Source organism: Urocitellus parryii, chromosome 1 (genome assembly GCF_045843805.1).
Source record: "Urocitellus parryii isolate mUroPar1 chromosome 1, mUroPar1.hap1, whole genome shotgun sequence".
Classification (NCBI taxonomy): Eukaryota; Metazoa; Chordata; class Mammalia; order Rodentia; family Sciuridae; genus Urocitellus; species Urocitellus parryii.
The window spans coordinates 226,864,867-226,890,072 of NC_135531.1; the positions used below are offsets into that span (position 1 = coordinate 226,864,867).

The 25,206-nt window shown below is 37.9% G+C and overlaps 1 protein-coding gene and 1 pseudogene across 2 annotated transcripts in view; both read right to left on the reverse strand.

The window, feature by feature from the left end:
- Positions 1 to 9,348, reverse strand: part of Ola1 (Obg like ATPase 1) — a 139,556-nt gene extending 130,208 nt beyond the window's left edge. The window contains exons 1-2 of one of the 2 annotated variants that reach the window (XM_026389565.2): positions 9,191 to 9,348; positions 7,597 to 7,697 (exon numbers count right to left, since the gene is read on the reverse strand). In XM_026389565.2, the coding sequence (XP_026245350.2) occupies positions 7,597 to 7,697 (101 nt within the window). In that variant the 5' untranslated portion in view covers positions 9,191 to 9,348. Of the gene's footprint in view, positions 1 to 7,596; positions 7,698 to 9,190 lie in introns of those variants that run through there. The other variant, XM_077798852.1, reaches the window with a different exon arrangement.
- Positions 9,349 to 12,687: 3,339 nt separating this feature from the next.
- On the reverse strand, positions 12,688 to 13,552 carry LOC113183274 (large ribosomal subunit protein uL18 pseudogene; annotated as a pseudogene).
- Positions 13,553 to 25,206: the final 11,654 nt, after the last annotated feature.

Sequence of the window (25,206 nt, forward strand, 5' to 3'; positions counted from 1 at the left end):
ATTAGGGAACTAATACACATGTAATAAGAGTCTCAGGAACAGAGCAAAGTGGTACAGGTTAAAAAGAAGTATTTGAAGAAATACTAGCCCAATATTTTACAAATTTAATGAAAACCATAAACCTAAAATCTCAACAAACATAAGGAAAAAAACACCAATGCTCATGGAAATCAAATTGTTGAAAACCAGTATTACAGAGAAAATTTTAAAGAAAACCTGAGGGAACAAGAAACATATAGATGAACCAAGATTATAACAGAGTTCTCCTTAAAAAACTAAGAAAATGGAAGATAACTTCAAAGTGTTAAAAGAAAAATTTAACCTAGAATTCTACAGTGGAAATATCTTTCAAAAAATGAAGACATAATAAACATGTGAAATGATGCTCAATATAATTAGCCATTAAAGAAACCGCAATGAGAAACCACTTAACACCTTGGCTATAATCAAAAAGACAATAACAAGTTTGGGTGAGGATGTGAAGAAATTGGATCCCAAATATACTTCTAATGGGAATATAAAATGGTATATACTTACTTTGGAAAACAGTTTGGTAGTTCCTCAAATAGTTAAACATAGAGCCACAAAATGATCTAGAAATACCACTTTTATAAGTATATACCTATAAGAAATAAAAACATATGTCTACACAAATATTTGTGTCTTCTAAGGCAGGAGCAGAGAAAGTACAAAGTACAAGCCTGAAACACACTGTGATGCCAGGAAGTTGAAAATACACAAAAAATAAAGAATATGTCAAAAAGAATATGAGAGAACATGAAAGGTTCTAAAGGTCAAATCTAAGCAATGTGCACAAATAAATAAATAGTAATAGGTTATTACCAACATAATAATAATAAATAAGAATCTATACTGGTAAATTATAATCAAATACATGAATAAGTAAGGGAAGGCTTTTTTACAATAGAATTCCATACAATAGAATTTCCATTGCTCCTTCTATAAAATTGTTCCTTCTATAAACATAGAACAATGGAAATGTAAAAATCACCATTTTTTAACTTATTCATTTATTTTTTATTTATATATGACAGTGGAATGCATTACAATTCTTATTACACATAGAGCACAAAAATCACCATATGGTAAACAATACAATTATAACTGTTTCAAGCAAAAGTTTTAATACATAACAAAATTAGGGGGCAAAAGTATGAGAAATAAGATGTACACATATCAAAGAATTACCCACAAGATGTTTATTAATTGCAATGGGAAAAATAAGAACTCTAATTTAGTGAAAAAAAATCCATCAGACACCTCCTTAGACAAGTGATCAAAGTTAACATCAACAGTAACTAGATAAATCAGTGCTTGACATTACACTTCTCTCTCTCTCTCTCTCTCTCTCTCTCTCTGTACTGAGGCTTTAACCCAGGAGCACTTAACCACTGAGCCAAATCCCCAGCCCTTTTTATTTTGAAACAGGGTCCCACTAGTTGTTTAGGGCCTTGCTAAATTGATGAGGCTACCCTCAAACTTGCAATCCTCCTGCCTCCACCTCCTGAGTCCCTGGGATTACATGCATATGCTAACACACCTGGCCCTGGTACACTTCTATGCCCAAAAATATAGATCTTAAACTGAATCATGAGGGAATATCAGACAAACCCAATAACTACACAATAACTGGCCAATATTCTTCAAAACTCTCAAAAATATGAAAGTCAAAGACTGAAAAACTGTTCTAAATTAAAGGAAACTAAGAAGGTAAAAACAATTCAATGCAACATATAATCCTGAGTTGGCTCCTGAACCACCCCCCCAAAAAAGGACAAACAGTAAATCAATATTTATTTCCTGATTTTGACCACTGTATCATAGTTATAAAAAATATTAGTTAACATTAGGACTTATAAGTGTGAATTTTTTCTTTTTTTCTATCAGGAATTGAACCCAGGTGTATTTAACCACTGAGCTACATCCCCACTTTTTAAAAAATTTTATTTAGAAACAGAGCCTCACTAAGTTGCTGAAGCTAGATTTGAACTTTCAATCCTCCTGACTAGGCCTCCCCAGCCACAGGGATTACAGATATGTTTAAGTATGAATTTTTTTAAACATGAATTTATTTAATTTTTTATTCCTATAGTTATTTAATGGCTTTTGATTCAACTTTTTTAAACATAGTTGTCAGTAGACCTTTATTTTATTTATATTATGGTTCTGAGACTCAAAACCAGTGCCTCACACATGCTAGGCAAGTACTCTAACACTGGGCAACAACCCGAGCCCTTGATTCAATTTTTAAGTTAATTTTTACTGGTACATTATAGCCATACCTAACAGTGGGATTCATTTTGATATATCTGTACATGCCCATAACAATGTGATCAATTTCATTTTCTATAACCTTCCCTTTTCCTGCTCTCCATCCTCCCCTAGTCTTCTTCCACTACTCTAAAGGTCTCCCCTCTATTTTCATAAAGATTCCCCCAGATACACTTTCCTCCCACTTTTTTCTGTCTAGCTTCCATATGTGAGAAAACATACAGACCTTGACTTTGCTATGTCACTTAACATGATGATCTCAAATTCCACCCATTTTCCTGAAAATTACATAATTCTCCTCTTCTTTATGGCTGAAAAAAACCCAACTCCATGGTGTATATTTATCACACTGTCTTTATCTACTTTTCTGCTGATTAGACACTTATACTGGCTCCACAACTTGACTATATAATGTGAATTGTGCTGCTATAAACATGGGTATGCATGTATCACTATAGTATGCTGACTTCAATTCTTTTGCATAAATACAGAAGAAAGTATGTGGGGTCATACAATGTTCCATTCCTCATCTTTTGAGGAACTTGCACACCAATTTCCATAGTGGTATACTAATTTACAATCCCACAAAGAGTGTATAAGTGTTCCTTTCCCTCCACATCCTCACCAGCATTTATTATTATTTGTAGTTTTAATAACTGCCATTCTGACTGGTGTGAGATGAAATCTTGGTGTTGTTTTGATTTTTACAGATGCTGAACATTGTTTTTACATATTTATTGGCCATTTATATTTCTTCTTTTGAGAAATGACTATTTAACTGATTTTTCCATTTATTGAATTATTTGGTTTTTTTGGTGGGAGGTTTTTTGAGTTCTTTATATACTCTGGATATTAATCCTCTATCAGAAAAGTAGATTTTCCCCCCTTCTGTAGGTTCTCTTATCCTGTTCTTCTATGTTTTGTTGTTAAGCAAAAGCTTTTTAATGTGATGCCATCCCATTTAATTGTTGGTATTATTTCCCAAACTTAAGAAGTCCTATTAAGAAATTTTTTGCCTGGACTTATGGTTGGAGTGTTGATCCTGTTTTCTTCTAGTAATTGCAAAGCTTCTGGTCTAATGCCTATGTCTTTGATTTATTTTGAGTTGAATTTTTTTGTGTGCAAGGTGAGAGACAGGAACTAGTTTTGTTCTTCTACATATGGACATTCAGTTTTCCTTGCACCATTTGTTAAAAGGTTATTTCTCCAACATATATTTTTGGTGCCTTTGTCAAGGATCTGTCTGATTTTGTCTTTGTGTCTTCTATTCCATTTCATTGGTCTGTGTGTGTATTTTTATGCCAGCACCATGCATTTCTATTACAACAGCTCTGGAATAAGTTAAAATTTGGTATTGTGATGCCTCCAACATTACTTTTTGTGCTTAGAATTGCTTTGGCTATTCTGGGTCTTTTATTCTTCTGTATGAATTTTAGGGCTGTTTTTTTTTTCTAGTTCTGTGAATAATGTCATTGGTATTTTGATGTAGACTGCACTGAATCCATGTATCACTTTTGGTAATATAGCCATTTTAACAATACTAATGTAACACTCTCACAAGCATCAACTAAAAAAGATCATTACTCCCTTTGGGCAATTCCTGGGTGTTTGAATAGAGTATCCTAGCTGTCCCCAATATCCATTCTTCCCTTTTTTTCGGGCAATAAAAATTTTAACTGAACAGACACCTGTCAAAGACTACATTTACTTACAACTAAATTCTTGTGTCTAAATTCTGGACAAAAGGATATTAGCAGAAGTATGCTGTGGCAGTTTACAGGGGGAAAAAAAGAGACTGTTGGCCACATCATTTCAAAACCTTGGGGCCATAAGGATAAGGCCACATCCTAGGGATTGCTGAGCTATGAGCTGAAAGAAGCTGGGGTTCCTGAAGACTTCATAAAGCAGATCTACTACATCAATCTATGACAGCAAAACACACAAACAGAAACTTCTGTCTATGCCAAGGTTATCTGGGGTTTTCTGACACTCTAAACTGAATGTAATATTATCTAATACAGTGGTAGCAAAAAGAGCCATCCCTGACAGAAGTCTAAAATGTCAAAAAGTAGTTTCCTCCAAGAGCTTCTAAGTCTCACACCCACAAACATACATTGGTTTAAGAGAAACTAATCTGCAAAGCATAGCTTCAATAAGAAAAACAGGGCAGAACTAGAAACTAAATCTCCATAGCTCTACTTTGGTATTCTTTTGTAATTCATTAAAAAGTGAACATTGAAATATATCTCCTAGGGCTGGGGCTGTAGCTCATTAGTAGAGCGCCCGCCTCACATGTGTGAGGCACTAGGTTTAATCCTCAGCACCACATATAAATAAATAAATAGATAGATAAATAAATAAATAAATTGTGTCCGGCTACAACTAAAAAAAAATTTTAAAAAAAAGAAAGAAAGAAATATGTCTCCTAGCTGGACAAGGTGACACATGTCTGTAATCCCAGCAATTTGGGAGGCTTAAGCAGGAGGCTCAAGTTTGAGGCCAGCCTCAGCAACTTATCAAGACTCTCAGCAACATAGTGACACCCTGTCTCAAAATTTAAAAATAAAAAAAAAAGGACTAGGGATGCAGCTCAGTATAAAGCACCAATGGGTTTAATCCCCATTACCAAAACAACAACAAAAAAGTCTCCTTATCATTAATTCATTAATCTCTCTCTCTCTCTCTCTCACACACACACACATACACACACACATACACACGAGTAAATCTCTCTCTCTCTCTCTCTTACACACGAGTGTAAGCCATCAAAGGGGGGAAAACTACCCCATTCACAAATAATTACTGAAAGTCTGCTATGCTACTGACACCCTTCTAAGCACAAGAAATATACCAATAAACAGCAACAATACAATCCCTGCCTTAGTGGAATTTAAATTCAAATGGGGGGGGGGGTTGTCAAACCATTTATTAAATTAGACAGTACATATAAAGCACTCAGAACAGAAATTGGCCTATACTAAGAGTTCATTAAATATCTAATATGACCTTTAAGTTTCTATGTAATTAGTCTTACACATATTAAAAAGCAAGCCTTCTTACCCACCAAGATCTTTAAATATCAAGAGATTCTTTAGATGTTTTCTATATTGAATTGTCCTTATTTTTGATAAGCAGATCATCTTTTAGAGAACTACCCTTTTCCAATAACCTACTTCTTATGAACCTATCCAGAGATAGACATGTCCAATCAGATTTCCTTGCCCAGGAATTTGAATCACAGGAGAAGTAGCAGGAGATGAGAAGCACAAAGAAGTTCAGGAATCCAAGTAGCTGAGGTCCACATGGACCCATCTCTGACTGTACCACCATGGTTCCTGTCCCTCCTAAGCCTGGCTATTCAGCTTCTCCTTCTAGTTTATTCCTTCAGTAAGTCTCTTTTTCTTGCTTAAAATAACCAGGATTTGTGTTTATTACAAAGAACTCTATCTGATACAGTTGTATAAAGAAAAATCGTTGTACAAAAAGTTTTACAACCAAACACAACTGCCAAAAACTCATTCAACTGTACCTTTAAAATAAGTGAATTTGCATGCATGGGCCCTGGTTTCAATCTTCAACACCCCACCTTCCCCCCAAAATAAAAAGAGTAAAGTTTACTGTTTCTAAAATATACCTCAATAAAACTAGAGAGGAAGGAATATTTAATTTAAAAGCATAAACAGCACATTTATGCTAAACAATAAAATATTTTAGGTTATTTTCACAAACATTGATTTTATTATAATCCACATTTAAAAAGTTTACATACAAAACACTAAAGATGGCCAATTTTAAAGCAGACCCACTTAAGCCAGGCATGACTGTAATTCCATCTATTTGGGAGGCTGAGGCCAGAGAATTACGAATTTCAGACCAGCCTTGGATACTCAGCAAGACCCTGTGTTAAAATAAAATTAAAAGGGCTGAGGATGTAGCACAGTTTAGCCTACATGTGTGAGGCCCCGAGTTCAAACACCAGCACTCCCAAAAATAAAAATATATAAGTAAATAAAGTAGTCCCATTTAAAGTCAAGTTGCATTGACTACAGTGATTCTAAAATAAGAGAAATATGTCAATAGCTAAAAACTATGTCTTCCTTACTAGTGCAATAAAGCTCACAACAAACATAATGATCATATCCTGCTTTCACATTTATTGATAACACCCTACATACTTTGCTTAATTGTTTGTTTTGCTTGTATTTCCACTCTATTTAGCCTTACTTTGCAAGCAGACTATATCACAGCAGGAAATCCCTTCAAAATGCAAACCTCTCCAGCTCTAGGAAAGACTGAAATTAGGACAACGACACACTTGTTTGCATTTTACATTTCAAGAATTTAAGAACTGCCCAACTTAAATACCATGCTTCATTCAATGAGCAATCTCTATGACAGGGCCTCCAAGGAACACATGAAGAACATAATTGTTCCACTTGCCATCAAGGCTCAAAGCACATTCTGAAATGCCTTCAGTCACCATCATAAATCCATACTGAGTCTATTATCCATTAGTACACTCTAATCACTTTGGAGACCGTTTATATTTTTAGTTTATATTTAGTAAAAGGTATATTACAGAAGTATTAAAAATGAAAAAAAAAGCAGAATTGAACATTTAAGTTACAGGTATACAGATTTGTATGAGAAACCCACATATTTCCTATCACTGTCTATTTGCAAATACATTATTCACTTTAATTTTTAAAACATTATAAAACTCAACCTTTTCCTCTCACACCTTTCAGATTTAGGCACTTTATTACAGAACTCTTTTACCTAGCAACTTCTACTATTTTAGACAAAGCTGTCACCTCCTCCAGTAAAAATCCACCCATCTGACCCGTGATCTCTAAAGAAACTCATCAAATTTATAACGGGGCTTATAAGACTTTTTCCTAAAGTATCCTACTGTATGGTCTGTTGTAGCCAGCCTGGTAGATACCCACATGTAGCCAATCAACATTGAAATCCATTTTAAACTACTCTAATTCCAATTAAATATAATATCCTTTCCCCCAACAGTGTTTCAGGCAAATATAGCTGCCTGTTTCACTGATATTTTAGCTATTATTGTTTGTTCCTCTGAGTTTAGCAAAACAATATAAGTAACTCAAGATTCAATACAGTATCTGTGCAGAAAACAAAAATAAAATACATCTAACTAAAGCCTAGTTTTGCAACATTAATATTATTGCCCATTTTCTTCAAATTCAATTTTAATTACCTCATGAATTTTCATTTCTCAAAAGAACCCAAAATATTTACAAAATGGAAATAAGAAAAGCCCCAATATTCACCTACCCAACATTTGGCAATCCAACAATACCAATTTTCAGTGAGGTTCCAAATCTTCCAATGATTGGAGGTGGTTTAATTCCATCACCTCCCTTTTTGGGGGGCATCTGAAATATCAAAACAAATATGTACAAAACGTTTTACTACCTTATGGACAAAAACACTTTTCATCATATAAAATTATATTACTGGATAAGAAAGAGCAAAACATTTAAACACAGAGCTAAATCGGCTTAATATTTAACTTAAAAAAAAAAGTTGTCACAGAAGTCACTCTTGAGAAGTTCTGGAAAGATTGATCTTAAAACTTTGTGGCACCAGGAACCAAAGATAAAATTTAGTTCCAACCTTCCACCCAGACTACTCACTTTCTCAACCTGACATGATTATATGAATGAAAATACTTGGAAACAAGTGATGGCGCACACCTATAATGCCACCTATATGGAGGGCTGAAGCAGAGGAATGGCAAGTTTCAGGCCAGCAACTTAGCAAGACACAGTCTCAAAATAAAACCTTAAAAAAAGAGCTAAGGAAGTAATTCTGTGGTAGAGCACTTGTCTAGCTTGCACGGGCCTTGAATTCAATCCCTAGTACCACAAAAAGAACAAATCCATTCTAGAACCACTAGCAACCAAGTCATCTCTCACCAAACCATTTTCTATTATCTGGAATATGTTCCTCCCCACGTCCCCACAACTCCAATTTTCACACAGATGAACACATACTGTATTAGGGTCCTTCCAACCAAGCCCCGACCTTTGGTACATAAGTAAAACACATCAACGCCTATAAGCAAACTTCAAAATCTATACTCTGGTTACTTCTAATCCTAAATTGATCCACTCAAACCCATTCACCATCTCCCGTGCTGGGAAATATACCCAGGGCCTCACACATGCTAGGCAACCACTCTACCACTGAGCTACGCCCACCCTAACTCGAATTCACTCAACCTTTTTATTTACAAGTCAAAACTTCCGCTGTCCCTTGAGATCCCTGGCTCAAAGTTCCACTGTGCAGAATTAATTCCACTTTACTACTGCCAACTGAACTCACGAGGACGACTAATGTCTTAGAGGCTGGAACATAAATCTGCCCCTATCTTCTGGATGAGTACTCCAAGGACTACTCAGGGACCGTGCTCCTGAAGTGATATTTCAACCTCTGATCCCAGACTCTGAGAGCCAAGAATCTCCCTTCTCAGGGTCTTGACACCTGTTCTAGGCCAACCTTCAGGCCTCCAAAGAACAGCTGCATGCAAAGAGCCTGTCCAGTCCTCCGGCCTACAGATGGGTGGTCAGCCGCCTCCCAAAGCGGGCCCCCGCCCAACAACATCTTTTCTCTCTGGACTGGGCCACTGGCCGTCCGAGTCCGGGAAGAAGGCTTTCGCCAGGGCGTGCGGGGAAAAGGAGTGGGCCATTCTCCCGACGCGCGGCCTAGTCCGAGAGTGCCTCATTCATCCACACACCCCACGCCGCCGGCTGCCCTCGCCCCATCCCAGCCGCCTGGCCGGGGCCTGGCGCCAGCCTCAAGAGACCGGGCCTGGACGCCCAAGATCGGGCGGAGCGCACGGCCGCGGGGTCCCTGAGGGCCTCACCGTGCTCCGGGAGGACGGTGACACCGGATCCCAGGCAGCGGGAGACTGGTCTTGCCGGCAGCTGGAGGCGGGGAGGAAGGCGGAGAGAGCGCAGGCCCGGCCCCTCCGCCGAGCTGCACGCACGACGGCGGCGGCTGCGGCGGAACTGGCGGGCCCGGCGCCGGGCGGCACCTGCGCGCAGGCCCTGAGCCCCGCCCGCCGCGGGCCCCGCCCATTGGCCCGCCGGGCCGTGGGAGGCGGGAACAAGGTGGGAGGAGCGGTCTGGCGCCGAGAGAGTGGGAGGCGTCCAGACGCACGCGGAGACCTGGTCTTCCGCTCTCTCAGCACGTGGGCTCCGGACCCACAGGCCGACTCCTGTGGGCCAGCTCGCCCGCTCGCAGCCCGGCACTTGGCCCGCTGGTTCCTGAGAGCACCCTCAGCTCTGACAGTACGCCCCGAGATCAGGGTCGCCCGAGGTCGAGCGAGCCGCCGCGCCAGGCTTCGCATTGCTTGGCCGCCAGCCTAACTCCTCGGGAACCACAACCCTTGTCGCGCCTTCCCTTTCCCATAATTTGTTTCCTGACGGTGAGACTCCGTTAAACTTTCTTAAAGGGAAAAAGGTGTAAAGGAAGCTTATGCTCCAAGAATTCCTTCCCCACCTTAGAGTTCTGGCGTCTCACACAGGCAGTGGATCATGGAACGCGTTGAAAAAACCACCTCCAAACACGTACACCCTTTTCCTCTGGACGGTTAAATTGGGAAGCACAGCTTGTAATATGGATTCTGCCATTCATTACTCTGTGACCCAGGAAAACTTCTCTGGCTCTGTTTATATTACGACGTTATTGTGAAGATAAAACGAGACAATGTATGTGAAGCTGGTACTAACCGCCCCCAGTACAGATTGGAAAGGCTCATAAACAGGAGCTTTGGTTAGTTTTAGAGTTTTGTCCGGTTTCACCCACACCTGCTGACTGTATTCCATGAACTCCACTGGAGAAGGGATTGTCCTCTCTTTCAGTGGGCGTTTAACTATTGCAATGAATATAATAACTGTCCAAAAATTGTCCAAAATTTGTAGCTTTGTAATGTAATAACTGCCCCAAAATTGTAGCTTTTCTCTTAAGATTCTAGTTATTAATAATGGAAAGAATGTGAGTTGATTGAGGGATGAGGGAATACAATATCAAAAAGGTAAAGTAATTTGGAGAAAGTTCCACAACTAGTAAATGCCATGGCAGATTTCAAACCCCAATCCAATTGGCAAATCTCTTTCAGCCAAAACTCTTCAAATAAGTACTCATAAGCAGCAACTGAGCCACTATTTATAATATAATTGCATTAAGGTTTTTCTTAATCCTATAAACGTGAACTACTAAGGTAAGTTAAAGAGCTTTATCTATAATTTTAGAAATTCTCAAGGACACATACAACTTGATATAGTTTTGATTTTATACTTTATCTTTGTATCATTCACAAATATGCAGTGTTTATACTCTCAGTCTAGTACCCTTGTCACCAAAACCATGTATTTATGAAATAGATGTCTGGGTGCACTTTATCTATGAAAAAGAGGGAAACTAGCCCACATTTTATAGCCACCATCAATAATTGTCCTAACAAAGCAATTCCTGAATCATTTACTGCTGTTTTAGTAGTGAAGTTCTATAGTTGGGTTCCCACTGCTACTTGTGGAAACAGAGAGGAACCATTACTTTAAAAACTCAAAAACCTTAAAGAGTCTTCTCTGCCCAGCAACCAGCCACTCCAATACTAATTGAAATCATTCTTCAGTTGTGGAGTAGTGAAATCATCTTCAACTTATCACTGTCTTTTGGCCAAATCTAGCTATTTCTTCAATCTCAATATCTCTCATATCTACCCATTCTCTTAAATTCACACTGTCAAGTCCTTGAATCAATTCCCTATTTCTCTTTTTACAGCTATATCTTCTTACCTTCACTTTTGACAGCCTTTAAAGTGCTATGACAAAGCAGGTCTGGCAGATCTTTGTGAGCTTTGTGAACTAAGCAGAGTTTCAGGACTGGCCAGTTACTGCTACTAATAGTTATAAAATTCTACTAAGGGTCCACTGCAAAGTAGGTAGAGGTCATATAATCAAAACCTCTCCCTACTAATTGAAGCATGCAGTTTTCACCCTAGTGGATATCTACTACCCTACATGATAAGAAAAGATTCAGTGAAACAAACTAGATATTAAAGAGTTAACACTAATGTCAGGCTTAATGAAGTGACTTTGAATATGAGAAGAGGATAGCAGAATCCCAGCCACTGCCTCTTTTTCTCTTTTTGGCTTCCTGGTCATGAGGTGAGAGGTTTTGATCTGCTGTGCTCTGCTACTATGGTATTACTGTCTCACCACAGGCCCAAAAGCAGCAAAGCCCACTGATCATGGACTGAAACCTATAAAACTGTGAGCCAAGACACAAAATCTCAGCTACTTGGGAAGCTAAGGCGGGAGAATCCTAAGTTCAAGGCAAGTCTGGGTAATTTAGTGAGACTCTATCTCAAAAAAGGGGGGAGCTGGAGATGTAGTTCAGTGGTAGGGCACTTACCTAGCATGTATGAGGTCCTGGCCTCCAATCCCCCATACTGCCAAAAAATAAGACAGCCAAAATAAACATTTTATCTTTATAAATTGATTATCTCAATTTTTAGCCACAACCAGGGATCAGGTAAGTTGACCTGAAGTCACAAAGGATCTGGAAAGTGCTTTGGGTAAATAATTTGTCCCCTAATACAGGGTAGTATAGTTGGAAACCCAGAGATTTACTGAGCCTGTATAGAAAGGTAAGGAACAGGAAACAAAAATTATATATAGAGAGAGAAAGGATAGAAAAGGGAAAGAAAAAAAGGAGCAGCAACATGTTCATGTGCTTTAGGTCTTGAATATATCTGTATTAGTCCATTTTTCATTACTATAACCAAATAAATGTGAAGTTGGATACTTTATAAAGAAAAGAGGTAAACCTGGGGTATAGCTCAGTGGTAGCACACACACTTAGCATGCCAAGGTACAGGTTAATCCTCAACACCACAAAAAGAAAATATGTTTATTTAGCTTAAGGAAGTTCAAGGACATGGCACTGATATTGGCTCAGCTCTGGTGAGGACCTCATGGTAGTAGATAGTATCTCATAAAAAGAACAGACCAGGGAGGGACCAAGCCAGTCTTGCTGTTGTTTTGTTCCTGAGACAGGATCTCACTACGTTGTCCAGACAGTCTTGAACTTATGAGTTCAGTGTTCCTTCTATTGCAGCCTCCTGAGTAGCTGGGACTATAGTCATGTGCCACTACACCTGGCTCCTAGTCTTGCTCTTTTGGGGGTGGGTGGGTAAGAGGGCACTGGGGTTGGAACCCAAAATGTGCACATAAGTGCTGTACCACTAAGCCAGGTTCCCAGCCCTTTTTAGCTGCTTGCTCAGTAAGTTTGTTTATTGTCTTTATCTGAAAAATCTTCGTATAAAAACTTTTATTTGGTTTAGATCTCAGCCCCTTACAGAGCTCTGAGGAAGCTTGCCTTCTTTTGGGCTACCCGATTGTTCTTCTGGGCAAGAGACATTTTGGGACTGTTCTATCTCTTCTTTTTAACTTCTCTCTTGGGCTTCTTCTCATAAACTCGATTCTGTCATCAAAATGATCTTTACTATACATCTCCATCATGTCCGCGATAACATTCTTTATATACTGAGATAATTGTTTCTCTTAAGTATCTTCAGATTCCATTAGATAACACATATAATCTGCAACATTCTATCTAACCCATGATGTTCTCCCAGTGTATTTCTGTGTTGAACTCTTTGCTTTCAGAATCATTACCAGGGAATTGTTTAGTACTATGAAGGATAGACGAGCCTCCATCCCCACTCCCTTTAGGGCCCCCAAAAACTTTATTTTCAGTTGTAGTTCTGGCAAGACCTGCATCAAAATAGCAGGTGAAGGCACCAGGTTGATCATCAATGATTTCCACATTGTATTCATCTCCAGCACCTTCACTTGGCCTTTATATATCCTGTCCATGTCAAACCTATTGAGAAGGCCGAGGGCCAGTACAATATGCTGCAGCATAATTTGTTAGGCCAACTTTCACACCAAATTTTGGTAATACGTGTAGATAAGTTGCCCCAACTATTATATCTCCTTTTATATAGGCTTATGCAATCTGATGAGTGATATCTCTTGTTAGTTACCTGAACTATCATCCTATATTTGGGTATGTTGTACTTATTTTTGTCCTCTATCACCAAGCATTTCCAAACCATAGTTATCAGTTTAGCCTCTCATCTTCATCTAAATTTCACTTAATATTTCATAAAGTAGGCCTGATTCTTGACAACTTTAACAATCTTCATCCTGCAGAACAGAGACTAGCATCTGTGACTTAACACAGACCTGCATTCCCTGCAGCATTACAGAGGAGAAAAATTAATTTTTCTTTTGAAACAGGATCTCACTAAGTGGCCCATGCTGGCCTTGAATTTGTGATCCTTCTTGCCTCAGTCTCCCCCGAGTCACTGGGATTGCAGGCAAGTGCCATCATACCCAGCAGAATAAGCTAGATAATGATACAATAACAGAGAACTCCAAAATTCGAGGGCTTAGTAGACTAAAAGTACCTCTCTTACATTAAAGTCTACTGGAGATCTACCAGCTGTGCACAAGTTTACTCAGCATTTTTAGGTTGCTTCAGTCTTAAAACTCTTCCATATCAAAGTGCTCTCATCTCAAGTGACATTTAATTGGCTAAATTATGTCACACAGCCATGTTTAATTTCAAGGGAATCCTTCTTGCCCACAAAAGTAGATGAGAATTAGATATTGTTAAATAATGAAAATGCCTAACAGTATTTGTTCACAAATAGATTTTGAGGACATCCTTTCTAAATAAATATATGAAATACAGTAATCCTTCCCCCTTATTCAGAGGAGATGTTTTCTAAGACTCCCAAGTGGATGCCTGAAACTCTTGATACTACCAAATATATGTGCTGGCTTTTTCTGTACATATATGATAAAGTTTAATTTGTGAATTAGATATAGGAAGAGATTAAAAACAATCACTAATAATAAAATACAACAAGTAATATACCACAATAAAAGTTATCTGAACATGGTTTATATCTCAAAATATTGTACTTGCCCTACTTGTAATAATATGATACAATGCTCATGAGATAAGATGAAGTGAGATGAATGACAAAAGTATTGTGACAGGGTGTTAGGCTACTACGTAAGCATTACTTTAACACAAGCACTGCAATGCCAATACTACTGGTTAATTTAATAACTAAGATGGCTACTATGCTGGATACAAGGGTTGAAATCATATCTCTAACAGGATGGAGTGGTACAGCAGAAGATTTCATCTCCCCATTTAGAATGGCATACAATTTAAAATTTGTAAATTGCCAAGCAGGTCGGCACTTACTTGTAATCCCGGGAATTCAGGAGGCTGAGACAGGAGGATTGCAAGTTCAAGACCAGCCTCAGCAACTTAGCAAGAATCTGTCTTAAAATAAAAAGGGCTGGGGAAGGAGCTCAGATTGAAGCCCTGACTTCAATCCCCAGTACAAAAAGCAAAAACAAAACAAAACAAAACAAAAAACTATGAATTGTTTGTTTGCATTTTAAAATTCTTACATTGTAGTTGACCATGGCTAGCTAACTGAAACCATAGAAAGTGAAACCACACCATGCTACCAAAAACACTACTATACAGATTCAATGCAATCCCAATAAAAGTCCCAATGACATTCCTCATAGAAATAGAAAAAGCAATCATGAAATTCATCTGGAAAAATAAGAGACCCAGAATAGCCAAAGCAGTCCTCAGCAAGAAGAGTGAAGCTGGTAGCATTACTATTCCAGACCTTAAACTATACTACAGAGCAATATTAACAAAAACAGCATGGTATTGGCACCAAAATAGACCTGTAGACCAATGCTACAGGATAGAGGACACAGAGACTAACCCACATAACTACAGTTATCTTATAGACAAAGGCATCAAAAACATACATTGGAGAAAAGAAAGCCTCTTCAACAAATGGTGCTGGGAAATCCACATGTAACAAAATGAAGTTAAACCTCTAATTCTCACCCTGCACAAATCTCAAAGTGGATCAAGGACATAGGAATTAAACCAGAGACCTTGCACTTAATGGAAGAAAAAGTAGGCCCAAATCTCCATCATGTTGCATTTGGCCCCAATTTCCTTTCTTAATAAGACTCCTGTAGTACAAGAATTAAAACCAAGAATCCAGAAATGGGATGGATCCAAACTAAAAAGCTTCTTCTCAGCAAAACAATCAATCAGTGAGGTGAACAGAGAGCCTAGAGAATGGGAGCAAATCTTTACCACAAGCACATCACATAGAGTACCAATCTCTAGGATATATAAAGCACTCAAAAACCTTAACACCAAAACACAAATAACCCAATCAATAAATGGGCCAAGGAACTGAACAGACACTTCTCAGAAGAGGATATACAATCAGCCAACAAACCTATGAAAAAATGTTCGAGAATTAGAAAAGTTAGAGAAATGCAAATCAAAACCCTCTAAGATTTCATCTCACTCCAGTCAGAATGGCAGCTATTATGAAGACAAACAACAACAATAAGTGTTGTTGAGGATGTGGGGGGAGAGGTACACTCATACATTGCCGGAGGAACTGCAAATGGGTGCAGCCAATCTGGAAAGCAGTATGGAGATTCCTTGGAAAACTTGGATTGGAACCACCATTTGACCCAGCTATCCCGCTCCTTGGATTATATCTAAAGGACTTAAAAATAGCATGCTACAGGGACACAGCCATATGGATGTTTATAGCAGCACAAGTCACCATAGCTAAATTATGGAACCAACCTCTAGATGCCCTTCAGTAGATGAATGGATAGGGAGAATTTGGTATATATACATGATGGAACATTACTCAGCATTAAAAGAGAATAAAATCATGGCATTTGCAGGTAAATGGATGAAGTTAGAGAATATAATGCTAAGCGAAGCAAGCCAATCCCCAAAAAACAAAGGCCAAATGTTTTCTTTGATAGGAGGATGCTGACTCATAATAGCTATGGGTATGAGGACATGGAGGAATGGAGGAACTTTAGATAGGGAAAAGGGGAGGGAGAGGAAGGGAGGGGGGAAAGGAGTAGGAATGATAGTGGAATGAGTTAGACATCATTACTCTAAGTACACGTATGAAGACATGAATGGTGTGAAAATACTGTGTGTACAGTGACTTGAAAATTTGTGCTCTATATGTGTAATATGAAATGAATTGCATCCTGCCATCATGTATAACAAATTAGAATAAATAAATAAATTTGACAAAAAAATTTTGAATGATAGTGGAATGAGTTAGACATCATTACTCTAAGTACACGTATGAAGACATGAATGGTGTGAAAATACTGTGTGTACAGTGACTTGAAAATTTGTGCTCTATATGTGTAATATGAAATGAATTGCATCCTGCCATCATGTATAACAAATTAGAATAAATAAATAATTTTGACAAAAAGAGAGCTGTGGGGGCTGGGAATGTGGCTCAGGCGGTAGCGCGCTTGTCTGGCATGCGTGCAGCCCGGGTTCGATCCTCAGCACCACATACCAACAAAGATGTTGTGTCCGCCGAGAACTAAAAAATAAATATTAAAAAAAAAAAATTCTCTCTCTCTCTCCCCCTCTCTCACTCTCTCTTTAAAAAAAAAAAAAAAAAGAGAGCTGTGGCTGTGGCTCAGCGGTAGCGCACTTGCCTGGCACATGTGAGGCACTGGGTTAGCTTCTTGGCACTGCATATAAATAAATAAAGGTATATCAACAACTAAAAATATATACATATAAAAAGAATTTTTTAAAAAGTGAAACCACAGATAAGGGACAACTAACTATTGTACTATTCTTCTTTCTAAAATGATTCTTAGAAGTCATAATTAATGTTACCATTGTGGTACCCCTTTGTTCTAAGAGAGGTTCATTTCCCTCACCCAAATTCAAGGCCTAAGACTTCCTGTTTATAGCACATGGACATACCAGCCACAACAGATGGGACTAGGGGTGGCTGACCAAAGCTGGGCAAATCAAGATTCTCTTTCTCCCTAGGAGCCATTCTTATTACATAGCAATAAATTCTATTGGACGTTTAAAGGGAACCTAGAATCAGTGTTATGTCATATGCTTTCTTGACATAAAGCTATTCTAAAGGAAGAGAAAAATAAAAACATGAAGGAAGAAGGATAGGTAATTATATATATGATCCTAGAAAAACTGAAAGGAAAGAGTAATCCCAAGAATTTCCAATTCCAGAATCTAATCCTTCTAAAAACCTATATATTTTCTGGCCATGGACCCTGAAATAATCTTGAGTTCTACCAAGAATTTCCATTTTCTGGGTAAAATCATTATGCAGTGATTTTCTATTTCTTATAGCCAAACAATATTTACAGTGACTAAAACAGACAAGAACTTAAGACTATCTGAAAACTGTTAATTATGTTGGAGGCACATGGTCCAAGGTTCCTAATTTTAAATTATAAGACAGTGGGGCAGGAGCTGTGGCTCAGGGTAGCGCAGTTGCCTGGCACTGGGTTTGATTCTCAGCACCACATATAAATAAGAAAAATAAAGGTCTATCAACAACTAAAAAAATAATAATAAAAAAATTATAGTGTTTCTTGGAGTGTATTCTGTGGAACAGTAATCCTACAAACTGCTCATTGAACTAGGGATCCAAGGGATCCAGGATCAGATAAGTTTAGAAAGCACTACATACCACATTGGGAGATTGATAATATATATTAGATATGTAAGGTTTTGCGATGAAAAGACTGGTTAACTCCTTAATTTAGCATTAACAGATGCTAAACTTGTGAATTGCCAAGCACGGTAGCACATATTTGTAATCCCAGCAACTCAAGAGGCTGAGACAGGAGGATTGCAAGTTCAAAGCCAGCCTCAGCAAATTAGCAAGAACTGTCTTAAAATAAGAAGGGCGGGGAAGGAGCTCAGTAGGACTAAAAAGACTGTTTAATTCATTGGTTTCCTGGCCAACAAAAGTAAATAAGAGCAATAGTTTGGTACTCATTTTAAATTAGAGGTAGGTTCCCCAAAATAACTTAAGAATTAAGAAAGGAAGTAAGAATATACTAATAATCATCTTCAAGATTAAACCATTTTTTCAGTCTGTTACAAGAATGTTTTAGGTTAAAAGATGATTATTAAAACCCTATTTGGGGGCTGGGGCTGTAGTTCAGCAGCAGACTGTTTGCCTAGCATGCACAAGGCACTGGGTTCTATCCTCAGCACCACATAAAAATAAATAAAACAAAGGCATTCTCTCCATCTACAAATAATTTTTTTTTTAAATCCTATTTGTGGTGTGAAGTTGTAGCTCATTGGTAGAGCACCTCCCTAGCAAGTGTGAGGCACTGGATTTGATCTTCAGCACTACATAAAAATAAATAAATAAAAGGTATTATGTCCATCTACAACTAAAAATATTTTTATAAATAAATAAAACCCCATTTGTGTGCCAGCCACTTTACATATGCATGACCTAATTTACTGCTCAAGATACGTATAAATGTGTATTATTACAGCCTTTTTACAGCTAAGTACACCAAGTTTGTAAAATGTTAAGCAATTTTGTTGCACTGCCATTGTTGGTAACTGTTAGGTTGCATAAAACCAGCTTCATCTGACTACAGAATTTTATTGTCTACTCAAATACGCCTTTCCCACAGTGGGCAAATGATGTGCTATACATAGTGAATAGTGCAGTCTAGCTAACAGTGGAGATGAAGAAGTGACTACTATTAGAATGGCCAAAATCAAGAATGGTGAAAACATCAAATGCTAGTAAGGATGTGGAACAAGAGGAATTCATGTTCATTGCTAGTGGGACTGCAAAATGGTACAACCCCTTTGAAAGACAGTTTGGCACTTTTTTGCAAAATTAAGCATCCTCTTGCCATATGACCCAACAACTGCATTTTTTTTTTTTTTTTTTTTTTTTTTTTGGTGCTGGGGATCAAACCCAGGCCTTGTGCATGCAAGGTAAGCACTCTAACAACTGCATTTTTTGATGTTTGCTCAAACAAATCAAAAACTGCCCACACAAAACCTGCCTATTATTGTTTTTTTTAATTAGTTATACATGACAGTACAATGACCTTGATATATCATACATTTGAATCAGATGGGATATAATTTCTCATGTTTCTGAGTGTACAGGTTGCAGAATCATATTGGTCATGCAGTCACATATATACACACAGTAATAATAATGTCTGTTTCATTCTACTATCTTTCCCATCCCCCCTTTCTCTCCCCCCCATCACTTCTCTCTACCTAATCTAAAGGTAACGTTATTCTTTTTTTTCTCATATCTTCATACATGTATTTTGTATAACGATGAGGGTCTCCTTCCACCATCCATGCAATTCCCCATTTCCCTCCCTTTCCCTCCCACCCCTCTTCCCTATCTAGAGGTAATCTTCTTCCCATGCTCTTCCTCCCTACCCCATTTTGAGTCACCCCCCTTATATCAGAGAAGACATTCGGCATTTGTTTTTTTGGGATTGGCTAACTTCACTTAGCATAATCTGCTCTAATGCCATCCATTTCCCTGCAAATGCCATGATCTTATTATTTTTTTAGTGCTGAGTAATATTCTGTTGTGTATAAATGCAACATTTATTATTATTTATATGAGCTTTATTTGTGATTCAAACCTGGAAGTAACTAGTATGTCCTTCAGAGGGTGAATGAATAAACTGGTGTATCTGAACAATGAAATACTATCTGATGCTTTTTTTTTAAAGGAGCGAAAGCAATGAAAAGACACAGAGAAAACTTAAGAGAAAGGAGCCATCTGGAAAGGCTACGTGGTATAACTCCAACTGCATGACACTTCGGAAAAGACAGAACTATGGAGACAATGAAAAGCTCTGTGGCGTCCAAGGACACAAGATGGAAGAGAGAGATGAATAAGCAGAGCACAGAGGATATTTTAGGAAGTGATACTACTCTGAATGATACTGTAATGGCAGTATACATACCAGTATACGTCTTTCAAACCTATAGAAAGTACTACAACACCATCTTAATGTAAACTGTGGATTTGGGATGATAATGATATGTCAGTGTAGGTTCATCACTTATAACAAGTATACCTCTCTGGAAAGTGATGTGGATAATGGGATAGTATGCATGTGTGGGAACAGTTTAAGTGTAAAAATCCCTGTATCTTCCTCTCAATTTTGCTGTGGATCTGAAACCACTGTTTTTTTTTTTTTTTAAGTATATTTTGAAAAGAAGTATGTGTTCTTTTTACTGGAGCAAAGATGAATTCAAGTAATTTATGTAAAAATATTGACCCCTAAAGGGAAATTTCTGGCTAGGATTTCTGTTTCTAATCATGACTATTTCAGTTAAGTAAATATGACTATTAGCAGTGTTGGAAGACATATTCAAAATAAATTAGTAGGCTTTGGTGTTCAAGGACAAACAAGAGCCTGAAAACTTTAAGGCTTCTGTATTTGTGACATGACCAGGATTACCTAAATTGAGGCAATGATTAAAATGTCAGATGCACAAGGCCCTGGGTTCGATCCTCAGCACAACAACAACAACAAGAAAAAAAAAAGTTTTGTCAGGGAACCTTCTGTTAAGGAAATCTTGGATGAATTGCTGAGAAATCATTGGTAAATTATTAAATTATGCATGTAAGTAGGAAGGTGAGATCCTAGAACAGTTTCTTCTCACTTCTGCCATTTCGCCTCAATTCTCATTAAGCTTGAAGATAACTATTTTCTAAGGCTATTTATAAAATAAAATGAGCATTGTCTGACAGTGCCAAAAAGACTGTTCGAAAACAAATTAACTGTATATCAAATTGATGATATAACATTATAAAGAAAAGAACTATTTTCAGTTCTCTTAAAACACAAGACTTTGGGACTAGGATTGTGGCTTAGCAGTAGAGTGCTTGCTTAACATGTATGAGGCACTGGGTTTGATTCTCAGCACTGCATATAAATAAATGAAATAAAGGTCCATCAACAACTAAAACAAATTTAAAAAATAAGACTTCGATTTTGTAGTCTCAGAAATATATATGTTCTAAGGACAAAAAGGCTAATTTAAAACTTTATTTAATAGTCTTAACAGAAAAAAAAATCTTTGTATTGCTAGGTGCAGTGGTGCAGGCCTATAATCCCAGCTAGGAGGCTAAGGCAAGAAGATTTCAAATTTAAGTCCACCATTAGGAATTTAGCAAAACCCTGTCTCAAAATTTTAAAAATAGAAAGGTCTAAGGATGTAACTCAGTGTTAAAGCACCCCCAGGGTACTCCTAGTTAACACACACACACACACACACACACACACACAAAATGATATGTTAATGTGTTAGGAGGTGAAAACTACAAATATAAAAATGAAGTAAACAGTGATAACCTAGTATCAGTTAATAGCTATATGCCCAGATTATACCATTTTTAAAACCTATCATGTTCCATTGTCCTATAGATAGGACACCTATAAAAACAAATTAACAAGTTTATAAGTTTTTATAGGTGTCCTGGATATAGGACGATGGGACATAATGGATTACAATAGCTGATTCCATGTCTAAGACAAAAAATATATTACCTGCGCCTGGAACATCTTGTACCTGAAAGCGAGGAAGTTACCAAAGACTGCTACAGTCATGTCAAAAATATACGAAAGTCATTTTCATCTAGGCCTTCCTCTGGCCAAGTATGGAAAAATTTAAACATCCAAAAGAAAAAATGACTGATTGAGATACGTTGAATATCTAAAATCCATGTATTCATAGTGATGTGAAAAAGAATTAATTAGTTGGCCTGTAATCCCAGTGACTCAGGAGGCTGAGGCATGAAGATCATAAGTATAAGGCCAACCTCAGCAACTTAGCAAGGCTCAAAAAAATAAAAAGGGCTGGAGATGAAGCTCAATGTAGAGCATCCTTGGGTGCAATCCCCAGAATTGCAAAAAAATAATTAATAAGTCACTATTCACCATTAGAAGTAGATAGGGTATGTGTTTATTGACTTGGGATCACACAACAAAGTGCCATAAAGTCAGTGGCTTAAACAACAGAAATTTATATTATAATTTTGGAAGCTGCCAGGCCTGGTGGCACTCACTTGTAATCCTAGCATTTGGGGAAGCTGAAGCAGGAGGAGCGCAAGTTCAAAGACGGCCTCAATAATTTAGCAAGGCCCTCAGCAACTTAGCAGAACCCATCTCAAAAAAGAGCAGGGGATGTGCCAGGGTGTTAAGTGCTCCTGCGTTCAAACCCTAGTACCAAAAAATAATAATAATACTTCTGGAGGCTACAAGTCTGGAAGCGAAACGTTATCACAACAGATTTATTCTGAGACCAGTCCTTGGCTTATAGATGGCCTTCTATACATAGTCTTCCCTCTGTACCTGTATCCAAATTTCCTGTATTTATAAGGACAATACTCATACTGGGTTAGGGCTCTCCCTAATGATTTTGTTTTAACTTAATTGCCTTTTTTTTTTTTTAATACCAGGGATTGAACCCAGGGACACTTAACCACTGAACCACATCCCCAGCCCTTTTTATGTTTTATTTTGAGACAGGGTCTCACCAAGTTCATCAGGGGCTTGCTAAGTTGCTGAGGCTGACTTTGAACCCACTATCCTCCTGCTGCAGCCTCTTAATCGATGGAATTAGAGGCGGTGCCACCAGCCTGGCTTAATTGCCTCTTTAAAGACTATCTCTAAACTTAGGTACTGAAGGTTAGGTCTTCAATATGTTCATTTTGGAGCACACAACTCAACATGGACAGGCAGCAGGTACTTACTTTGAAAATTACAAATTAAAAGAAAAACAAATTGGCGGGGCTGGGGTTGTGGATCAATGGTAGAGCACTTGCCTTGCACATGAGAGGCACTGGGTTCTATCCTCAATATCATAAAAACAAGTAAATAAAATAAAGGCATGTGTTTATAAAAAAAAAAAGGAAAATTATCCCCAAAAGCTCATGTGTGAGACAATGCAAAAATAGAGGTGAAATGATTGGGTTATGAAAGCTTTAATCCAATCAGTGAATTAATCCTCTAATAAGGATTAATTGAGTGGTAACTGAAGGCAGGTAGAATGTGGCTAGAGGAGGTAGGCATTGGGGGTGTGCCTTAAAGGGTATATATTTTGTATCTGGTGAGTGGAGTCTCTCTGCTTTCTGATCATGTGAGCTGCTTCCCTCCACCACACTCTTCTACCATAATGTTCAGCCTCACCTTGAGCCCAGAAGCATGGAGCTGGCAGTCTATAGACTAAGACCTCTGAAACCATGAGCCCCCAAATAAGATTGTTCTTTTAGTCTTTTAGTCACAGAAGGGGAAAACCTGACTTAAACACCCTAATTGAAGGAAATCTAGCTGATAAATGTAAAGGAATCATAGATTTAAAAAACCACTATTATGTGAGCAGTGCTCATCAAAGGATGATGAAACTATTAGAAGAAAGATTGATAATTCACTATACAGTATAAAGATTAAACCAGACTGGGATTGTAGCTCAGTGGTAAAGCACTTGCTTAGCACGAGTGAGGTACTGGCTAGATCCTCAGAACCACATAAGAATAAATAAATTAAATAAAGGTATTATGTCCACCTACAACTAATAATTTTTTTTTTAAAGATTAATCCGGGGCTGAGGCTATAGCTCAGTGGTAAAATGCTTGCTTCGCATATGTGAGGCACTGGGTTCAATCCCCAGCACCACATAAAAATAAATACAGATACTGTGCGTTCATCTACAACTAAATAAAAAAAAAAAAGATTAATCCATTACCACTTGAAACCACCAATTGAGAGTCACTAAAAGTGAGACGCGAGAGTCATGCCCACCTGTAATCCCAGCAATTTGGGAGGCAGAGATAGGAGGATTGCCAAATTCAAGGCCAGCCTTAACAATTTAGCAAGGCTGTCAGCTACTTAATGAGACCCTGTCTCAAAACTAAAAAAAAAAAAAAAAAAATTTAAAAGGGCTGAGGATATGGCCAGGCATGGTGGCGCATGCCTGTAATCCCAGTGTCTCAGCACGCTGAGGCAGGAGGATCAGGAGGTCACAGCCAGCCTCAGCAAAAAACAAGGCACTAAGCAACTCAGTGAGACCCTGTCTCTAAATAAAATGAAAAAAAAAAAAAAAGGTTGGGGGGTTGGGGATGTGTCTCACTGGCCAACTGCCAGTTCAATCCCTGGTACCAAAAAAAAAAAAAAAGAAAATAGGAAAGAAAGAGAGACAGACAGACATTATATGCCTCCTGATATGATGCAATAAAAATTACATTGCCTTGCCAACAAGAAAAGCTTGCTAAAGTTAAGGCTGAATCAGTTGAACTGTTAGTTCCAACTCCAAGTTTACAAATACTGTGAATAGAAGGACAAACTAAATGTCACTATAAGGAAGCAATTATCCCAAACCAGAGCATAGGGCACTGTGTAAGATAACTGACCCGATTTCATCAATAGGCCAATGGCAGGAGAAGAAGGATGGGACTACTGTTCTGGACTAAAATATATTTGAAAGAGTCATAACAGCAAAATGGGATGTGTTGACCGGTTTGAATCTCATTTCAACAAACCAATCATAGGAATGCTTTTTTAAAAAATTGTTGATGGACTATTAATTTATTTTATCATAAAATAATTTTTTATGTGCTGCTGAAAATCGAACCCAGTGCTTCACACATGCTAGGCAAGTGCTCTACCACTGAACTTCACCCCAGTCCCCATAGAAATGTTTTTGAGATAATCAGAAAAATTGATGATTATCAGTTAGATAACATTAAGGAAAACTCATTAACTTCTAGGTGTGGTAATATGTAAAAAAAAAAAAACTCCTTATTTTTTAGATATAGAAGTATGGAAGTATTTAGGGGTGAAATGAAAAGAGAAATGTCAGAAATCTGCTTTTCAAATTACAGAAGAGAAGGAAAGGAAGCTATAT